This window comes from Centroberyx gerrardi, chromosome 22 (genome assembly GCF_048128805.1).
Source record: "Centroberyx gerrardi isolate f3 chromosome 22, fCenGer3.hap1.cur.20231027, whole genome shotgun sequence".
NCBI classification, from domain to species: Eukaryota; Metazoa; Chordata; class Actinopteri; order Beryciformes; family Berycidae; genus Centroberyx; species Centroberyx gerrardi.
The window spans coordinates 17,916,012-17,935,095 of NC_136018.1; the positions used below are offsets into that span (position 1 = coordinate 17,916,012).

At 41.4% G+C, this 19,084-nt stretch overlaps 1 protein-coding gene across 1 annotated transcript; it reads right to left on the reverse strand.

Moving 5' to 3' along the window:
• Window positions 1-4,520: 4,520 nt before the first annotated feature.
• Window positions 4,521-15,204, reverse strand: rab18a (RAB18A, member RAS oncogene family). Its single transcript, XM_071896918.2, has 7 exons — window positions 15,015-15,204; window positions 12,219-12,274; window positions 9,545-9,606; window positions 9,143-9,215; window positions 8,188-8,306; window positions 7,462-7,528; window positions 4,521-6,638 (listed from the first exon to the last, which is right to left on the reverse strand). Exons 1-7 carry the CDS (start codon window positions 15,080-15,082, stop codon window positions 6,469-6,471), a joined length of 615 nt encoding a protein of 204 aa, XP_071753019.1. The 5' UTR covers window positions 15,083-15,204; the 3' UTR covers window positions 4,521-6,468.
• Window positions 15,205-19,084: the final 3,880 nt, after the last annotated feature.

Here is a 19,084-nt window from a genome sequence, read left to right on the forward strand (position 1 = left end):
GTGTCAGTTTCCCCCGGCATCTGCCACAAACACATTCAAACACACTGCGCCTCTCTTGTGAAGTCCAAAGCACCACAGTAAACTGCAGAGCAATATCAAAAATCCTAAAATCCACAAAATATTGATATTAGATCCGAGTTAAAACTAAACTTAAATCTAGAAAATGTATTCCAAATGTTTCGGTTTGAGTTTCCCCGTAACGTATGTAAAACTATTCCACAGTTTAACATTACAAAACATATTCTGTACCAAAGACTTAAAGACTTGAGATTAGATGCACAATATTTGGACTTTGTGAAATCCTGTTTTTTTCAGACTTCGGTATCTATCTGTTCATCTATAAAGTTCTACTGCCAAATATAGAAACACTAGCCATACAAACAATCTAAAGTGATTGAGCTTCATTGGGATTTAGCCACAGTTTTCATCTCTTTGGCCAAGCACTTCACATGACAACAAAGCTGATTTCCAGTGGACTTTGGGCCACGTTCACAAGGACCGCAGTGACAGATCTGCACTTAAAGACCCGCTTCCTTGTGTCTCGATCTTCATGGAGCTTTGAGTAACCAGAGATCAAACAACGTCTCCTCTCAGACAATTAGACAGACGTAGTCGTAACAGTTCTCGAACACCGCTAAAGCTACGTGGTTACAAAACACTTGTCACGCCTTTGTTATTCTTCATAATCTGATTGAAAGGAAATCCTGCGACAAAGTGGATACTGGATACAGACTGTCTGGATTAAGTGAAACCCGCACAGGTTTGAAGTATCTTGTGTTTGTGTGACCTGGGTACAATTTCCATGGCGAGAGCTTTATTTGACTTTAGCTTGCTGGTGGGAGGGTGGGAGAGGTAGAGGTCGGCTTTGTGTTTTCAAATTCAATTGTCCACTATACGCTCAAAGAGCCTGAGCTTCCTGCGGCTCGCAGTAATAAACCTAACCTCAGGTTACTTCCCAGGCACAAAGGACTGCAAATGGTCAGGATGGAAAAAACAGTCTAGTAGGCCTGCGATAAGGTGAGGCCTCAAGCTCCAAGACACTATGCAAACACCTAGAGAAAGTGGCAAAAAGGTTTAAACCTCTGAACTCTATGCTTTACCCTCACGGAGGCTAAGGCCTGATCTTTGACTGATGGAAAAACAGCTTCTATGAAGTAAGAGCGGATCTTCCAGGGCCTTCCAGACCTCCTTGTCTCTTCAAAGTAAGTGAAATTGGGGACTTTTAGTCTTGGTGGTTTACAATAAATTCTCTGGTCCAACCCCAAAATCGAGATCAGCTTGGCAAAGGAAAATAAGCAGTGCAATTATAACACAGGGGCCAGATTATTTATACAAAATAATGAATTTGTTTCTATACATGCCAATCATTTCACCCAAAGGGGGTTAAATAATATCGATTTTTCTTTTCTTTTTTTTTTTCACAGGGAGCAAAGGCGCTGCAGTAAAACATGCGTCTTCTCCATGAAAATGTGTTCGAGGCATGTGGAAAGCGTACACCCAGCCCATGTTGATACAAAGTGATTAGTTTATTATAGAAGCCAATGGCCTGAGTGCATGGGTATTTGCTTCCATGTTGCAGCGGGAGCATGAGTGAGATCCGGAGGGCGTCCTGTGACACACTGAATGACAACACGGCCGTGGAATCCGAGATGGAGAGGCGGCGTGTGGCCAGAAATATGCCACACAGGAGCACCGCGAACAAGGGGAATTATGGGTGGCGGGATGATGAATGGAGCTACTCATCCTTCCATTTTGTTTCCACGGGGCGGCAGTGCCCCCGCTCCCGTCCCGTCCTCGGCCCATGTGCTTATTGCCACAGTAACCCGAGGCCGGGATGAAAGCGTCCCCCATGGCGAGAGGAGTTTTCTCTCGGAGGGCGTGGAGTCCCCGTCTCCTGCTTTCTTTAGGGCCTTTACATAGGGCTCCGTGTTTTTGAAAATAACAAGAGTGGGTTACAATGCAATCATTTAGGTTTAAATTAGATTGACAGAGCTTCAAATCCGAGGAAACTCAATTACAGACATATTACAAGTTGAATTGACTTACATGGATCCGAGGCCAGAGGTTCACACCAAACAAGGGTAGAGGTTTCCTGCTTACCCCGGGCCAGCTCTTATTAAGTTAGGGGGGGCCTGGTGTGATTGATAGGCAGACATATAGGCCTGCTGCCTCTGAGGATGTGGGTAAGCCTCTCTGATGACAGAATCCATATTAGTTCTTGATAGGACTTCTTCCCAAAGACGTTTATACACTGTACATCTAACACTGTGACCATTCAGCCAGTCTCCTTAGCTGAAACATAATAAAAATACTTCTACCAGGCCCACACAAGGAGGACAACGTTCCAGGATCTTCAGAGTGAGTCCAGAGAGAGAGAGGGGGCGGGGGGGCGTTTAACTCCTCAGTAACCCAAAGGACAGGTCACACAGCTCAAAATAGATCGGTCCTGAAATGGGTCGCTCCTGTTGCCTGATGAAATGTCAAGGCTAAATGTAAGCGGGTGCAACGCTGTAAACACGAGGTTCCACATAATCAAAGTGTTTCCACCTGCAGTGACAGAGCCATCAGTTCTGGGCTCGCTGGCCATTACCTCACAGTCTTCTGGTGCTGAGAGGGAAACCTAAGAGAGGCCAGAGCTCGGCTTTGGCTGACTTCAGAGGAAGGAGAGAGCAGGCACGGAGGGGCATTTTCCTCTACCTCACATCAGAAAGTAAACAGTGAAAACAGTCTGCAGACCTACAGGTGCCTCCGAGTCTTTCTACCCAGAACAACGGCCGTGGGTTCGTCTGGAGAGAAAGGGGCTTGATCTTGTTGGCGAAGGTTGAACCCTAAGACCCGAGGGCCTTGAACTCTTTTCCGAGAACTCTGTAAAAGTGAACTCAGAGACGGCCTGCTGCACTTCTCAGTGTCACCCTGGCCCCATCACATTCTCATTATCACAGACTATGGAGCTGTCCTTATGGCCAACATATTACTTCCCCGCTGCAATATACAATTCAGGTGGCTGCGGCGGAGGATGATCTTTCCAATCTTCCTCTCGCTCTCTTCCTTACTCTCAGTCGGTCAGCATGGCAAAACAATTAACTGATAGCAACCGGCAATGAGCATGACAAAGTGAGTGACGTCTGGGAACCCAACACCTTATGAAACGATGCCCGACGTCTCGTAACATTTTTACACATGACAGCATGACTGCTCTCCTGAGGGGCTCGTCTGAGCGCTAACCCAAAAGCCATACGGCCTGCCGCCGCGGCAGAGGAGGAGCAGGGAGACAAGACTGTGTTAATGAGAGCCAGATCTGCTCTGTTAGCTTAGCGGCTGGCTGGAGACTCAGACACAGACAGCAGGACAGAAAGCAGTCCATCACACTGCCTCTCAAGAGCTTCCCTCTGGCTTCTGAGGCAACAGGGTGGGGCAGAGGTTCTGCGATTTTGGCACATTAAGTCTAAAATCTGCTTAGTCCTCCCTCCCATCTCCATAACACCCGTACTCCGTTGCAGTTTCCTAGTATTCACAGTGCAGCCATAGGGAATCTTAGGCCCAGGAACCGCATTCGTCTCTGTCAATGTGGTCAATGAATGTGTCGAAATCAACAGACTGCGTACACCGCAAAACATGTCCCACTTAACCGGTTATTTAGTCTCACATTCATCTTAAAATCTTTTTTCTGAAAATGAATGAATAATCCTGCCATTGGGGTGAGATAATTCCACTAGTTTAAGGAATTTCTAGAAGCGAGTGCCAATATCTTGAAGGAAGGCAGATCTCTCCACTATTATCGAGAATCACACTCTGAAAAAAAAATTCACTTGTTTGGAGAAAAACACGATTTTAAGACTCAATACTAGATTAAATGACATGTTGGATGGTTTTGCAGTGTACAAAATAAGAGGCCTAGTCTTCAAAGTCCAGCGCGGCCCTTCTTAGGAAAGCTAATGTCCTATTTTACCTCATGTGGCATGTACAAATCAACAACCTTTGTAAAATATTCCCAAAAATCGTTGAATCTGTCAACTCCAGCTTTCCAGTAGCTGATGTTTTTCAGTGCAGGCTGGAGGAAACGGCAGCACTGCAGCTCAGCACATTGTTGGACCACATCAAGGCATTAGTACGCTGTATGCCTCCGTTGTTGTTTGACTGAGACATATTTCCAGACGACTGCCTGGACTGTGGCAAGAGATGAGGGATACGCTACAAGGGCAAGAGTCTTCGCTCTCCCTGCCAGCCCCGGGCCCTTTCATAATCACCCAGGAATTATGCACATCCCAGTTAAAGCGCTGGTAAAAAGAGTTATGGCTGCGGTGGTGTTTCCTGAGAAGTCTGCCAAAAAGATGATTTAGATAGATCACAAGTCTGGGGTCTGAGGGTTCCTCGGACACTGTTTAAACACAAGTCTTTATTCTGAAGACAGGAATGTGAAGGGCGCTGAGTGAAAAACCCCTCACCTAACAGCGACATTTCCAACACGGCAACGATGACAGCAGAGTTATTGGTCATCTTCGGCGGAGACTTGGACGAGACATTAAAGCAATTACTTAAGAAGATTTATTCCTGCTTATTATACGATTTGGCTCGTTGAGTTACAGCCGTCAAGGGCTCCTCAACACAGCTTGCATTAACATTTGAGGAATCATTTTAAAAAAGTCTTTTATTTAGTTTAATACATAGGGCGGTTTGTAGTGAAATATGTATACATTCAGCTTTACAATTCATAAAGGAATTATTTTATCAAATTCCTAAATTACACATCAATATACAAGGTATACATATGCTTTCACATACAAATTCTGAACACAATGAAAAGATTTCTATGCCAGTTTAATAATTAAGCAATGTCTTTCCTTTTTGGATAAATACACCATTATATTCCAATGGTAAACCTGTATGCAAGGTTTCAAGGTACAACTAAATGTAATGCTATTGTTGAGTTAAGGTGTTCAGAGTTAATAGTCTGCAGGTCCTTCACTGGACAAACATGAAAGAATAACACAATAGATTTTCTCATGCAATTAAAAAGAGATAAAAAGTAAGTATCCCATTTCTGATAAGACATAAAGGCATCTGTGTCATTTTCACTATCACTGTCACAGGATCAAGCTCTCAAAACTACATTTCCCAGAATTTCCCAGAACACACACCAGCACTCAAATACTACAAACATGGTCAGAGGTCAGGGGTACAGTACATTTATAACTGCCTCTCGGATACGAACACAGAGATAGGAGTACTGCGAAATCCATTAGCAATGTGGAGCATAAGGCTTTTTCTTTGATTTTCCAATTTCAGTGGAAACACCCTTATGACTCACTGCCCTGTTTAATATTGAACACTTTTCCTTTGTCTCTGTCCAGCTCGAAGAGATCTATATGAAAGGCCTAGCAGTGCTAGTGATATTACTGATATTATCTGTCTGAGTGAGGGAGTGCCAGCAGGTCGCACCCCATTAAAGCAACTAGTTACAAAACAAGGCGTGCAATTTTAAGAGCTTCTCTCTTTTCTTCGGGCACCCAACGGAAAGCTTGCCGGTGCCAATCTCTTTGATTTATGCACTCTTCAAAACACACTTAAAGGTTTGGAGTCCAACACAATAAAAGTAGTAAAACGTCATTCCAAACACTTGGTAACTCTATTATACTGTGAACAAAGGAGGCAGTTGTGTGTACAACAGAGAGACACATGATCCCAGCCCCTGACTGAGGGTGGTGAGAGGGAATACGAGACAGCTTGGCGTGATAAGCTTCTTCATAAGCAGCATAACGTTTATGGGTGCTGTGCCGAGGGACCAGGCAAGATCAAGCATAGGACAGAGTGGAGAAAAGACAAACACTGGAGAAAGGTCAGCCCTACATTTGACACTGGCGTGCTTGCTAGGGCAAGGTGCTATGAGACAATAAGCATGCTGGAGACAAGGAGGAAGACTTGGGTCAAAACTGTTTTTCCCATTCTCTTATCATACATTTTTAGCTTTAGACTGAGGTTTACACTATTGGGCAAATGTTATTGTCCCATTCTAATTAAACCACAGGGCAATAACAGAGAAATAGGTACTACTTTGACCTAGGTCCTGCAACGACACAAAAATACAGCTCAAAAGAAGAGAGAGGAGAGAGAAACGCCAATTAATTCACTCACATGCCAAAGAGAGGAAGGCTGAGCCGTACTAGTGTTTTAGTGCAGCCTTTGTATTGGAAAGTGTGCAAAAAGTAGTGTTTGTATGAACACAGGTGGTGAGTGTGGAGGGTCAACCCTCACAACTCTGGGGAAGGGGAGACAGTCTGACTACCATGGCCTTCATGTCTGAGGAGGGAGCTCAGCTCAGGACAGCACACACTGGGACTGTTTTGTTTTTTTTCTTTCAGGTGTGTGTATGTGTATGTTTGTGTGTGACATTGTATGTGGTATTCACACATGTATGTTTGTAGACATGTTTGTGTGCGTCCGTGTTGTTTCTATGTGTGTGCGTGTTGTCTAGACCAGGGAGCAGTAGCCGCTGCAGCTTCCTCCCCCGGCGTCTTCGTCGGTGAGCTGGACTCCTCGGCCGTGGGTCTCGCTCTGCCACAACCCGGGAGTCTGGATGATCTTCTCTACCAGCTCCTCAAACGCACACTGAACCCCATCCCTCGTCTTAGCGCTCGCCTCTGGGAAGAGCGAGCGTAGTGGAAGAAATGGAGAGAGAAAGAGAAGAAGAGGGTTGAAGGGGGGGGAGGACAGGGAGGAGAGATGAGGAGGGAGGAGGCGAAGGCAAAAAGAAGTGAGAAGAACAAGAAGAAAAATGAAGAAGAGAGGAGAGCGTAGTGGAGTGAGGAGAGGCGGATGGGGAGGGGAAGAAAGGAGATGAGATACAGACACAACAACTGTTACTGTCTGCACCTTGATATCATCATCTGCTGGGCTCCCCGGCCGGAGCGGCGAGCGGTGGAAAATGTCTTAACAATAACTGTCAACCCCGGACACTAATAGTGGGCCTTAGGAGGTAATTAGGGGATATTGGCAACACTCGCTTTGAAAGATGATGATATCCAGAAACAATATGATGGTAATAACCATAGGAAGATGATATAAATCTTATTTAGAAATTCAAATCAAAATTAATAATTTCAGGAAATGGCTGGGAAAGCTTGGAAATATCAGAGTGAGATCCTTCAATTTCCAACAAACCTTTTTCAAATTAAAGATTTTTGAATACTTGATGAAGATAAATATTAGCAGTTTAAAGTAATGCACGTCATCTAGGCAACTCTTTTAAGTTCTCTTTTCCTGACAAATCTGAAAAATAGAAGCGCAGGGAAAAAGCAGAGAACCCATGGAAGATGATAGATGATGACTATTTTATAAATAGAACTATGCAAGCATTCCTCAGCAAGTATGATAGTTATTTCAAAAGCAGCTTCCCCAGCATAATGGTCTGCTGTAACTCATGCCCAGCAGGTCTTTTGAGAGCGGGGAATCCTCCCGACTTACCTATAAAAAGCATGGAATGTTTTCTTGCAAACTTCAGCCCTTCGTTCCTGTCTAGCTCGTGGTTTTCCTAAAACAAAAGAGAGGTAATGGCTTATATGAGGTCTGCTCGGCAGACCTGTCAGCTACTGTGGCTGTCACAGGGCAGAAAGGGAAAGTGATCTCTCAGAGAAAGAACAGCACACAATATATTTATAATGCACTATTTAGTGGGCATATTTATCCACATGGACCGATTCCGGTATACTGGTAAAAGGAGAGACCAAAAATATGAGAGTGGGGCTGCCACTGTCACTTAGTTGAGTAATTAGTCAACTGGGATTAAGCTGACTGTTTTTTTAGCTTCATTTAGTTGTATTTGACAAAAAGTTAAGACTTTTTTCATTCTATGGGTTATACATTTCTGTAAAATTATATGCACATCTCTTGCATCACAGCAAAAAACGATGTGGAAAATAAAATTTTCCTTCCGTTCATTTGACAAAATACTGTGACTACTAGAGTAGTATGAATTTCTTTAGTCAGGGAAAATCCTTCATAACGGCTCAAACCAAAAAGCCAAGGCCAAAAACATATCAGGATGTCCTATATGAGACCAGCTGGATGCAGAAAACAGAATGTGTTGCTCCTTTGTAACGAGTCAGCCTTGTTACCTGCTGGAGTCCATCTACCTTCATATGACAGAAGTGGCAACAAAGACTTTGTATACAAACCCAGATACCCACTCACCTTATCTATTTTGTTCCCCACCAGCATTTTGACAAGGTCATTCCTTGTACAGTACGTCTCCAGCTCGTTGAGCCAGTTGTCAAGCTTGGTGAAAGTTTCCCGTCGTGTGACATCATACACTGTGGCAAACAAAAAGAACAAAGGTTGCTCAGAATGAACACACACTTTTACATCTGACAAGACAAGGCAAACTGTCACTGGAGCAAAGGCACCATTTTTGACTAATTCCCTACAGTCTTTGCTTTTTCTCCATCTCTGAATATATGATACAGCAATAGGACAATCTACAATTCAAGGCCATAAATGAAAAGGCTACCCAATGTGACACAGTATTCTCGAAATTAAAAATAAGTCTTTGAAAGAGTGATTAAAAGTCTGAAAGGTCTTGAATTTCATAAAGTATTTATTACTTTTTTATTGAAAAGTATAGACATAATTGATTTTTACACTACAAGACCCTGAATTATTTCAGCTTTTGATTAAATTCAAATAAAACCCCCCCAGAGTAAAACAGCACATAATATGACAGTATCAAACAACAGATATTTGATTTAAAAAAAAGTGGTTGAAGTATTGCAATATTAATCGGGAGCTCTCACAATCCCAGTGCTACTGCAAGGCACCTCCTGTTTCCATATATCATTAGAGTGTTCACAAACCGAGGGCTGCAGAGGATGTCTGCTTTAGTATTAAGAGTTTTAACTTGGTTCCTGTGTGCGTGTGTGTATATATGCGTGTCCATTTGAGGGGCTTGAGTTAAGGGTATAAACTGACTTCCAGAAAGAGAGAGGGAGGACAGTATGTGTGTGTGTGTGTGTGTGTGTGTGTATGGGTCACAGGATGAAAACACATCACTCTCTTTACAACCACTGGCCTGACTGGGTCTACCTCTGTAGTGAAGGGGGCACACACACACTGATGGTGGAGTAATGATGGCGTCGTCAGCTTGGCTTACCCAGGATGACTCCCTGGGCTCCGCGGTAGTAACTAGGCGTCAGGGTTCGGAAGCGCTCCTGGCCTGCAGTGTCCTGCAAAACACAACCAGCTCAGCCCTGCTGGACACACTCAGAGGAAAAACTAGTGGCTCAAACAGAAGGAAAACCAGGGCAGACGGACATAAAAAAACAAGACTGCCTCCCATTTGTCCCCGATGGCATGTGTAGGCTAGAATGGTGTTACTTAAGCGCCATCTTCTGGGGACTTGAGTGAATGACAATGTAAAAGGCCATGGGAGACATGGGACAGTTTGATAGGTAATGTCTCTGCTCTGACTGACAACCAACAACCACAAACCTGTATTTTTGTTTTTACAGAGTGATATTTAAGTCTTGGAGCAGTCACCGAGTTTGTCACTTACCCATATTGCCAACTTTGCCTTGTTACCGTCCACAGCGATGGTCTTCACTTTGAAGTCAACACCTAGACATGGACAGGACACACAGGCCAGTCAATCACTCATACGGTCATGATTACCTCATCCTACTCAAAGTCCAAATGTGATGACTCTTACAGGTTTGCCCAATTACTGCCAAGAATATTCTATCATGACGACAGACTATAATCATCGATGATGAATTGTCAAAACATACATACCACACAACGTCCCTGAACTTCCGCTAACCCCAGCTATTCAGACCGGCACCTAAACCCAGCCCGTGTCCTGTATTTAAATTATGGCGTGACTACGTATTTATATCCATCACATAGGGACTGTGTGGTTTAATATGCTAAACCGAAACCAATACGACAGGTCTTTGTGAAAAAAAATACACCACCTGTGAAATGGCTCACAAAGAGCCATGATTCACCCTTAAAAATCACTGCCTGGCTGCAAAGGGACAGACATTTACATAAAAATAACAATGTTGTCCTCCTTGCCCTCAACAAGTAAATCTCCTCTATTGCCTTGCGCAGTGTCTCAGAGTACAGAGCATGCAGCGTCTGGATGACATATCAGCCCGAGTTTTAGCATGCACTGACAGATTTACCAGGGAAACGTACACTTGCTATGGGGTTGTTTTTACATCTGGGAATGGGAAGGGGGTCAGTTCAGAGCCAAAACAGAGGAGGAAAAAGGGGACATGAAGACAGGGAGGACAGGCAGAGGATATATATGACATATGTGTACCACACACACATATACAGAGTCAATTCACACAGTCAATCACGACTAGTTCTTCCCCAAGTCCAGCAGCGTTGCTCAGATACTGTCGCCAGATGCGTGTGGAGAGGAGTTTACGCTAAACAACATTTCCCTGGACCTCGCTCTCTCTTTCTCCCAACAGGCCAAGTGTATTTACTACACATTCACAGACAGGCCTTTCCCAGAGAACATGCAGCATCTGTTTGCAATATCACAGCACAACAAGATGCCACTACCACTGGAAGTCAAGGCTGGCTGATCTCTGCAGGCGAACCCGTGTATGGCTGACCTCAAAACAGCCCTTCATCGGCTGATACAGGTACACAAGGGAACACTACAACACACACTCTGTATACAAAACACCAAGAGTATGCGAAGATGGCTTAGGCCTCAAGGGTTCAAGTCTGTCATACTGTATTGGCTCTATTTGTTCGCCTTTTATAATGACTTAGCAAAGGTGTTCTGCATTGGTTTCTACACAAAAAGACAACAGAAAATAAGTTTGTGCTAAATGAAACTCATCTGTTATTATGGAAGTAGGCTCAAAGAGACCAAAAGACGACAAAGTCTTAAAGTGATTACCTCTAGCCTAATCAATGCCTTTGGGCCACTGTTCTATGTGCTAATGTGACAATGTATTGAGAAGGCTGAAAACGCAGGCAGCAAATTGAGAAATACAACCTCAGTAACCTAACTGCTTTAGGAGGTGAGGGGGAAAATAATCTGATTCTGAGAGAGTGATACCAGATTACAAGCGATTATCCTGCTCTGATCTGAGGGGACCTGAGTCAATGAGGGAGGCTAGACTTCTATGAAGACATCTGTTTGGCAAAGACTCCCAGTTGGCCAAGTAAAACAGTAGCGATGCATGCCTACCCGTAGAAGAAAATGTGTTTTTATTGCTCCAAGCTTTCTGGGAATCTGTGCCTTTGGTTGTTTCAACAAAGACAGCATTGTGAGCTAGAAGCTGTTCACAAGATTCACATTAGGTAGGGTAAAGAAAAAAAATACCTCTGCCTCCCTAGCCATCAATAGGACCATGAATCTTGAGTTGTTGAATGCTTTAATGAACATTAGCCCACTAGGGTAGTAACAGCCCCAAGGCCACCTGAAAAAATATCGGGGGTGTCCTTGATGCATCAAATGTTTAATACCATTAAAAAAAATCCTGATATCATTCGCAGATCCACTAGGACCTGGAAGGAACTCCTCTTGCCAAAACGATGCACCGCTAAGGTCACTATTTCACCAGAGGAGATGGATAGCCTGGTCGGCTGTAAGCTTTTTTTCACACTCCCCATTAACTTTAATATAAATCAAATAGCTGGGTGGCTGTGCGGATGTGTGGTGCAGTGGTGACACCGACTCACAGCTTGCCAAGTGCTCATGCCTTGTCTTAGCAGATGTCCAAACACGCCACATTTTTTGTGCTGTGATCTCACCTTAGCTTTCATTCCACTACAAAAAGAGTTGCACTTTAATTTCCGTTTTAAATAATATGCAGAGACCATTGGGTGTGCAATAGACACATAATGAGTGCAGTGTTTGAGCCCTTTTTGGTCATGGAGCAGATCAGAAGTGTCTTGTCATTTTTTGCACTGTTGCTCAGTACAATGTAACTGCCAACCGCCTCAGCAGGCCCAATAGACGAGGGAGCAGAATGAAGAACAGAACAGCTTATGGTTGCTTTACTGAGTTTGTAGCTTGTGTGCTTGTGCTCACTATTTGATTTTTCTAAAAACCAACTTGTGACATCCAAACAATGCCCAGGACAGCATAAATAGACTGCAACACCCCATAAGCTGTCACACTGCCAGTAAATGGCATTAGCCTACTATTCGACTTCAGAGGTAGGTTAATATTGACAGAGCTCAGTTCTGTTACTCACCTATTGTTGCTGCTTGGTCTGGATCAAATGTGTCATCTGTGAATCTTAGGAGGAGGCTGTTGACAAAGAGACAAATGTTGGAGAGAAAATGGATTACGGCTACATCAACCAAACTAGTGCTGAAACGATTAGTTGATTAATTGATTGACAGAAAATTATTGCTTGCTTTTCTCCATTTCATATTATTATAAAATGAATACTATGGGTTTTTGGCTGCTGGTCAGACTAAGCAATTTTAAGACATCACTTTGGACTCTGGTAACTTGTGATGAGCATTTGTCATTATTTTTGACATATATAGACTAAATGCTTTATCGATAATGAAAAGAATGGTTAGTTCCTTCCCTAAACAAAACAGTAACAACACAGCACAATGGCCTTTTTCAGTAATTCTATTCTACTAAAGGTGAGCAAGCTCTTGGTCTGGTATCTGGTTTCCATGTGCCTGGCACAGACAGCTGGTCCTTCCCAAAGCTGTCCTGTTTTGCGGCACCAGGCCTATCTTATTCTGTATCTCTATCTCTTTCTATTGATCACTTTCTTCTTCACATGCATTACACACACAAGCTCCAGATGACATCATTTTGTTCAGGAGGACAGGGTTCATTTGTTAACTGTGACTAATCAAGTGCAAAGGCCTTAATCACAGCACTGATGATGTGGATAAGCCCACTCATTTCCCTTGAACCAGGCATAATGCTCTTATTTTTCCTCACAGCCCATCAAGAGGGATGCTGGCGTGATGAGTGTTCATTGTTTGAAGTCTACATAGTCAATGAGCTATGTTGTGAGACAGCCAAGTTAGAAGTGTATTCTGTATAGGTCAGGTAAAATGAAACCCATGTTTTCTTTGCCAGGTAGACATCTCGCCTATGATTTAAGGGCCTCTGCAGACTGCAGGGAAAGAAATGAAATATGTGTACTCTACTCAAAAATTAATCTAGTCAGTGTACCTACTTGATGATAGAACAATCGGCCCAAGATGATTCAAATAATGCTGCTTGAGCCCAATGAGACTCTGAATTAGTTTATTGTATTAAGCAAAAGCCTATTTAAATTAATGCCAAATTGCTTTCTGGAAACACTGCCCTTGGCCCGTATGATGCACTAGCAAGAAGCTTATAGTAAACTCTTCAATTTTCAGGAAATATAAGCAAATCGAGGTCTATGTTATGGTGTTGGCATATACTCAGTGCCTCCTCTGTACTCAATCAATGCAGGCTTGCCATTATAGCAAGCAAATTACCACGACTGCTAGAGAAAATGTGCAAAGAAAAAAAGTAATTTCTGTTCAACAACTAAAACAAGCAGTGGCGCAGTGCACACAGTGAATGTTTTAATCAATAAAGCATCTAAATAAGGATAATGTTAGGACTACAACCTGCACATGAGCCAAAATTGGGATGAATATGCAACAGACCTAGAATTAGCAAAATTACAACTGCTACTGATACAGTGGAAACATTTACTGCTGACATTCTCTGACATAAAGAGCACAGATTAGTACAACATTTGAGACTGTTATTTAAATCCATCCAGGCTAACGCTTGGTTGATCCAAAATGGATCAACCAATGGATGTCTCAAATCCCTTTTACATTCCATCCCTTGTTGATCATGTTGAAGATCCCAGTCTTGTAATTAGAATACAAAAGACCTACCCTTATGTGGTTGATGCTATGATTTGTTATTTTAAGAAACTGAGGACTGTCTGGTCAACAGAATGCCCTGAATGATGATTTCTTTTGGCCAGACAGTTCACTTGTCAAAAGACTGTTACGACAAAGTATTGGGCAGCTCATTATCTCTGTACCGTGCTATGATTCTGGAAGGCATGCTGTACTTGATACCATAGTTTGCAATGTGATGGTTCATGGCTCAGGCTGGCTATCAGCATTCTTTCATGCAGTCTGGATCGCAGTCATGGATATAAAGGAGACCAACAAACAGGCTACGCTCTATGTTGGCAGTGGCACAAACTAGAGACTGCCAGACTCAAGTTGAAAATAGCATTACATGATTCTACTTTGCATCACATTAGGCTGATTGGTGGCAATAACAAGGACCTTTGATTACCAAAAGTTGGCAAAACCAAACAGTTTAGTAACGTGCAGCAGCCTTCTGGAGAGTCTGTACATCCAACATGCCAGTGAATACAGGATCACACTGAGGACTCATACTGATCTAATACTATTGAGGTTAAGCTAGTTCCACATATAAATATATGCTGTATGGATGATGGCGTGTGAACCACCTGGACTTAGAGAAGATAGCTCTAGACATACAGTGAATTTGCTTTCTAGATCAGAATAGGGAGTGTTCTTTGTGTTGGGGTCTTCTGTCACATTATTCCAGGGACTGTAGCTACTGCTAATAACATTGTTACTTTGCATAGATTTGCGACAGTTTTGTTCAAGTAATTTTAGTTAAATGCCGGTAGTAGCAGAGGAACCAGATATGATATAGGAGAGAAAATTGGTGAAGTCACTCGATTGCAACATCTTCAACCAGCTTGTGTCTGACGTGAAAAAAGATGATGTCACACATGCTAGCACGGCCAGCTAGCTAATGTTAACAAGACGGTCAGCACAATATAACGCTTGTATTAGGTAAATAGCGTGGTTTGGATAGTAATTAGGAAGAGGACTACCACAGAGGGGTGTTCTCCGTTGTTTTTAAACGTTGTATTATCTTTACACCTAGCATTACTTGGTTAGCTGTTAAGCTAAAGCTGGCTAGCTAGCTAACGTTAGCAACCAGCCACGACATCAACTTCTTCGAGGTAACTTTATCTTACCTGGACTTTCCAACGCCACTTTCTCCAATTATCAATATTTTCAGCGTAGTTAGTATGTCTTCTTCCATTTTCCTCCTTAGTTAGTTGTTTTACACTCGACACAAACCAGCAGCCTGTGTTTAAAACGACGTTTTTTCCTAACTTATGTTCCTGTTTACAGCTTGCAGCAGAGATAGTTTGACAGTTTCTTGCTAAGAGCTCACACTCCAACCACATCCGGGACGACTTTTTTGGCACTTCCGGTATGCATGCATGCAAATGATCTTTGATCATTACACAACAAAACAAGATAAAGAGATAGGTAACAGAAATTAACAGAGAGCTATTAGACCGTTTTAATATATGGGGTTAATGTTTATTTTGGTAAATGGGATTTTTTGCTGCATTGTAGCCGACATCATAAAAATAACTCAAATCTGTGTATTATGCAGTAGGCCTATATTAGCCTGGACAAAAGTTATATACTGTATATAACCCCCTTTTCATAATCCTTTTCTATAATGACAAAACTATAACGGTTATTGCTTTTGAACCTATAGGCCTACTGTTCTTTTTGTGTCTAGTCTCAAGGTCAGCAGAAAAATTAGACTCGTACATTTTGAATCGAAATTGCAGAGTTTAAAAAAGAACACCAATGTTGGGTTCACACCTGCAGTTAGAGGACAGGTATAAACAAGACTAAGAGTCTAATAAAATTCTTAGTAAGTCTCAGTCTAATAAAAATATTTCAGATAGTCCAATATTTCATTTGTTGAAGCAGACGATTGAATTTAAATTCTGTTTTCTGATTTTGTATGGAATAATTGAATTTATTGAAGTTGAAACTGACTATAGAAATCAAGCTTATGATGCTCTTACCAAGTTTTTATCCTATTGCATTGAAAAGTCCTAAATATTTTTTTTATTTATAAGATATCAAATTGATACTGGACTCTGGATTTGTTCTGACTTGACTCAGCATTCTACATTTAGAATTGACATTAATGACATGGACTTGACTTGGACTTGGTAATCTACATTTAGACTTGGGACTTGACTTGAAACTTGCGCCTCAAGACTTGAGACTGACTTGGGACTCGGGCAAAGTTGACTTGGTCACAGCTCTGGGAAAAACAGTCCCATTAGCCTTATTTTATGCCATAAGTCTCTGTTTCTACGTAGTGATGCAGTGGTAAATAAAAAAGGAGGGTAAACTTTGACCTGCAGTGGATGATCATATAAGGCAAACAACCACCAATGTAAACTAAATTCACTTTATTTTACAAAAAGCATTCATTTATGCTTTTTTGCCCCTTAAACAACCCTATACTCATAACTGACACCAGTTTGACACTATACTCACTATGACGTTTACTATGAATTTCTGTCATATAGATTTCTAGAGTTGGAAAGTAACTAAGTAGATTTACTCAAGTACTGTACTTAAGTACAATATTGAGGTACTGGCACTTTACTTGAGTATTTCCATTTTCTGAGACTTTATACTTTAACCCCGCTACACTTCAGAGGGAAATATTGTACTTTTTACTCCGCTACATTTATCTGACGGCTGGAGTTAGTTTGCAGAATAAGGTTTTACATGCAAAACATACGATAAGCTCATAAAATATGTTGCATTGTTAGAGTTTAAACTCCCCAACAGAACATGGAGCAGTTAGACCTTCAACATTAAAATACTTCTTACAGGTTAATGCATCAATAACACTACTCAGAGTGAGTACTTTTACTTTTGATACTTAAGTACATTTTACTGCTAATACTACTTTTACTCAAGTAAACGTTTGAATACATAACTTTTACTTTTAATTGAGTATTTTTCATTATGATATTGCTGCTTTTACTTGAGTAAAGGATTTGAGTCCTTTTTCCACCACTGTAGATTTCTTATCAGACTAAAAAAAGCTGGTTAAAGTGGGTATCTGACTTTAGATAGGTTCACCCTCCACTACATCCCTGGTTATAAGATCTTGTAATTTTATAAATGTCTTTTCCTTTTAGGAAGGGTTTGTGATTTCTTATGTGTGTCTTTTTAACTTCCCTTGTTCTTTTGTTCTTATTTTGTTATAGTTAAAACACAATTGAATAAATAATTTTCATCTCACAATGGGAATTCCTCATGAAATACGTGACTTTATATCAATATTTCTCTACAAATTCAAACTTTAAAGAGAGAGAGTGGCACTTTAGAAAGGGTGTGTGTGTGTGTGTGTGTGTGGTGTATGTCTGTATACATGTATGTTGTGTGTGGACGCGTGTTTGTATGTGTTAGTATGTGTGAACGTGTGTGTGTGTCTACTAGCAGTATTACTAGTAGTTGTAGCAGTGATACTAAGTAGCAGTACTAATAGGAGTAGAAGTATTTGAAGCAGTTGAAAGTTGAAGAAGTTGAGTAGTAATGAGTAATAGCAGTTTAGTAGTAGCAGTCCAAATATTAGCTGAAGTGTTTGAAGTAGATGAAGTAGTAGCTGAAGTGATACATGTAGCAGTAGAAAGAGTAAAAGAGTGAAAGCCAGTGCAAGTCTATAAAACAGCTAGAGTGGCGTAGGGAGACTGCTGACACTGCAGTAGTACTAGTAGTAATGGTACTCATAATAGTAGTAGCAATAGTTGTAGCATCAGTAGTAGTACTACGGTCATAATAGTTTCAGTGTTTGAAGTAGTTGAAATAGTAGCTTCAAAGTGTAGTAGTGTGTGTATGTCTCTCTCTCTCTCTCTGTGTGTATGTGCGGTGTACGTCTCTATGTGTGTGGACATGTGTGCGTGTATGTTAGCATGTGTGTGAACGTGTGTGTGAACATGTGTGTGTGTTTGTGTGTGAACATATGTTTGTGTGTGTGTGTGTATGTTTAGTTGCAGTATTACTAGTAGTTGCAGCAGTAACAGTATGCAAACAATTCCTCAATACAAGGCTTAATATCTCAAAAACTGTAAGAGGTGTTACTTAGATATTTAAACGTGAGGGAAAGCAGGAAGAGCTGAACATTTTAATATGTAATATGTGTATGTAGTGTTATAATTATGGTTTAAAAAAATGTGTAAAAAGTCGAAGCTGTTGGTTAGAGGTGAACTGTCAAAGTTGAGCACTAGTGTTGAACAAATGTCCATAACTCAAAAACTACAAATCCTATCACTTATATATTTACATTGTGAGTGAGAGCAGACCTAGCTGAACATTTTAATATGTAATATGTGTAATATGTAGTGTTATATCTATTCACATCCCCCATTCACCACTAACACCCTCCAACTCACTGTCAAATTTCCCCCAATCCCTTTACCTTGTCTTTTTCCTCAATAAAAGATATCAACAATGATATCTAAAATAATGTACTGCCTGTATAGTTGTATTTCTGTAGAGAATTGTAAGTTCCACTACAGTCAACAGTGTATGTGTAACTAAATTACCAATTGTTTGTGTGGTTTTGCTATTTAATTGCTGTTAAAACAGGGCCTTCTCTTCTCTCTCTCTCCTAAACGATCAAACTCAGAAATGAAGTGGAGCTGCTGTGTGACTCTACATTCATCATGACCTTGGAATTCTAAGGTTCCAGTTGACATTTCACTCAAAAATAATTGACTCAAGTTTGATATAGATGGGCATATTAACATTGAAATAGGCTAATAGATGTGAGAAACTAAGAGCTTAAAATCACAAACACTGTCAGAAAACAAGACTAAGAGTCTCCTGCTTGAGAGTCTGCAGTCTAACTCTAATTTGAGAAAAAGTGTTTGTTTGGTCACTTTTTTCATCCAGGCTCTCAACTAGGCATTGTGGGGATTTCTCCCTGTTACAAAGTCAAATATAATGGGCTGTTGCACGTCCAAATTGTCTAGACATGTTCTTGACTGGATGGGCTAAACATTTATTTGACCAGGATTTTGTCTATCTCTAGGTCAACAAACTCTACCCTGTATCAGGCGTTATCTTTGAGAGAAAGCAATTTTGACCAAATCACAGTAAGCCAATCCATGGCAGGATATAATTTGATGTACAACATGCTCCATATCTTGTTATAGTCACAATAAGTAGTTTACAGAGAACATAGTCTTATAGCTTCATGGTTGAATTG

Bases quoted from the DNA above. Each gene is read 5' to 3' on its own strand.
- rab18a (XM_071896918.2), bottom strand. From the start codon at position 15,082: ATGGAAGAAGACATACTAACTACGCTGAAAATATTGATAATTGGAGAA. The intron at 9,216-9,544 runs GTAAGTGACAAA...TGTGTTTTGCAG, and splicing joins AGGCAAAGTTGGCAATATGG to GACACTGCAGGCCAGGAGCG. The intron at 8,307-9,142 runs GTAAGCCAAGCT...TGTTTGCCACAG, and splicing joins AGCCCAGGGAGTCATCCTGG to TGTATGATGTCACACGACGG.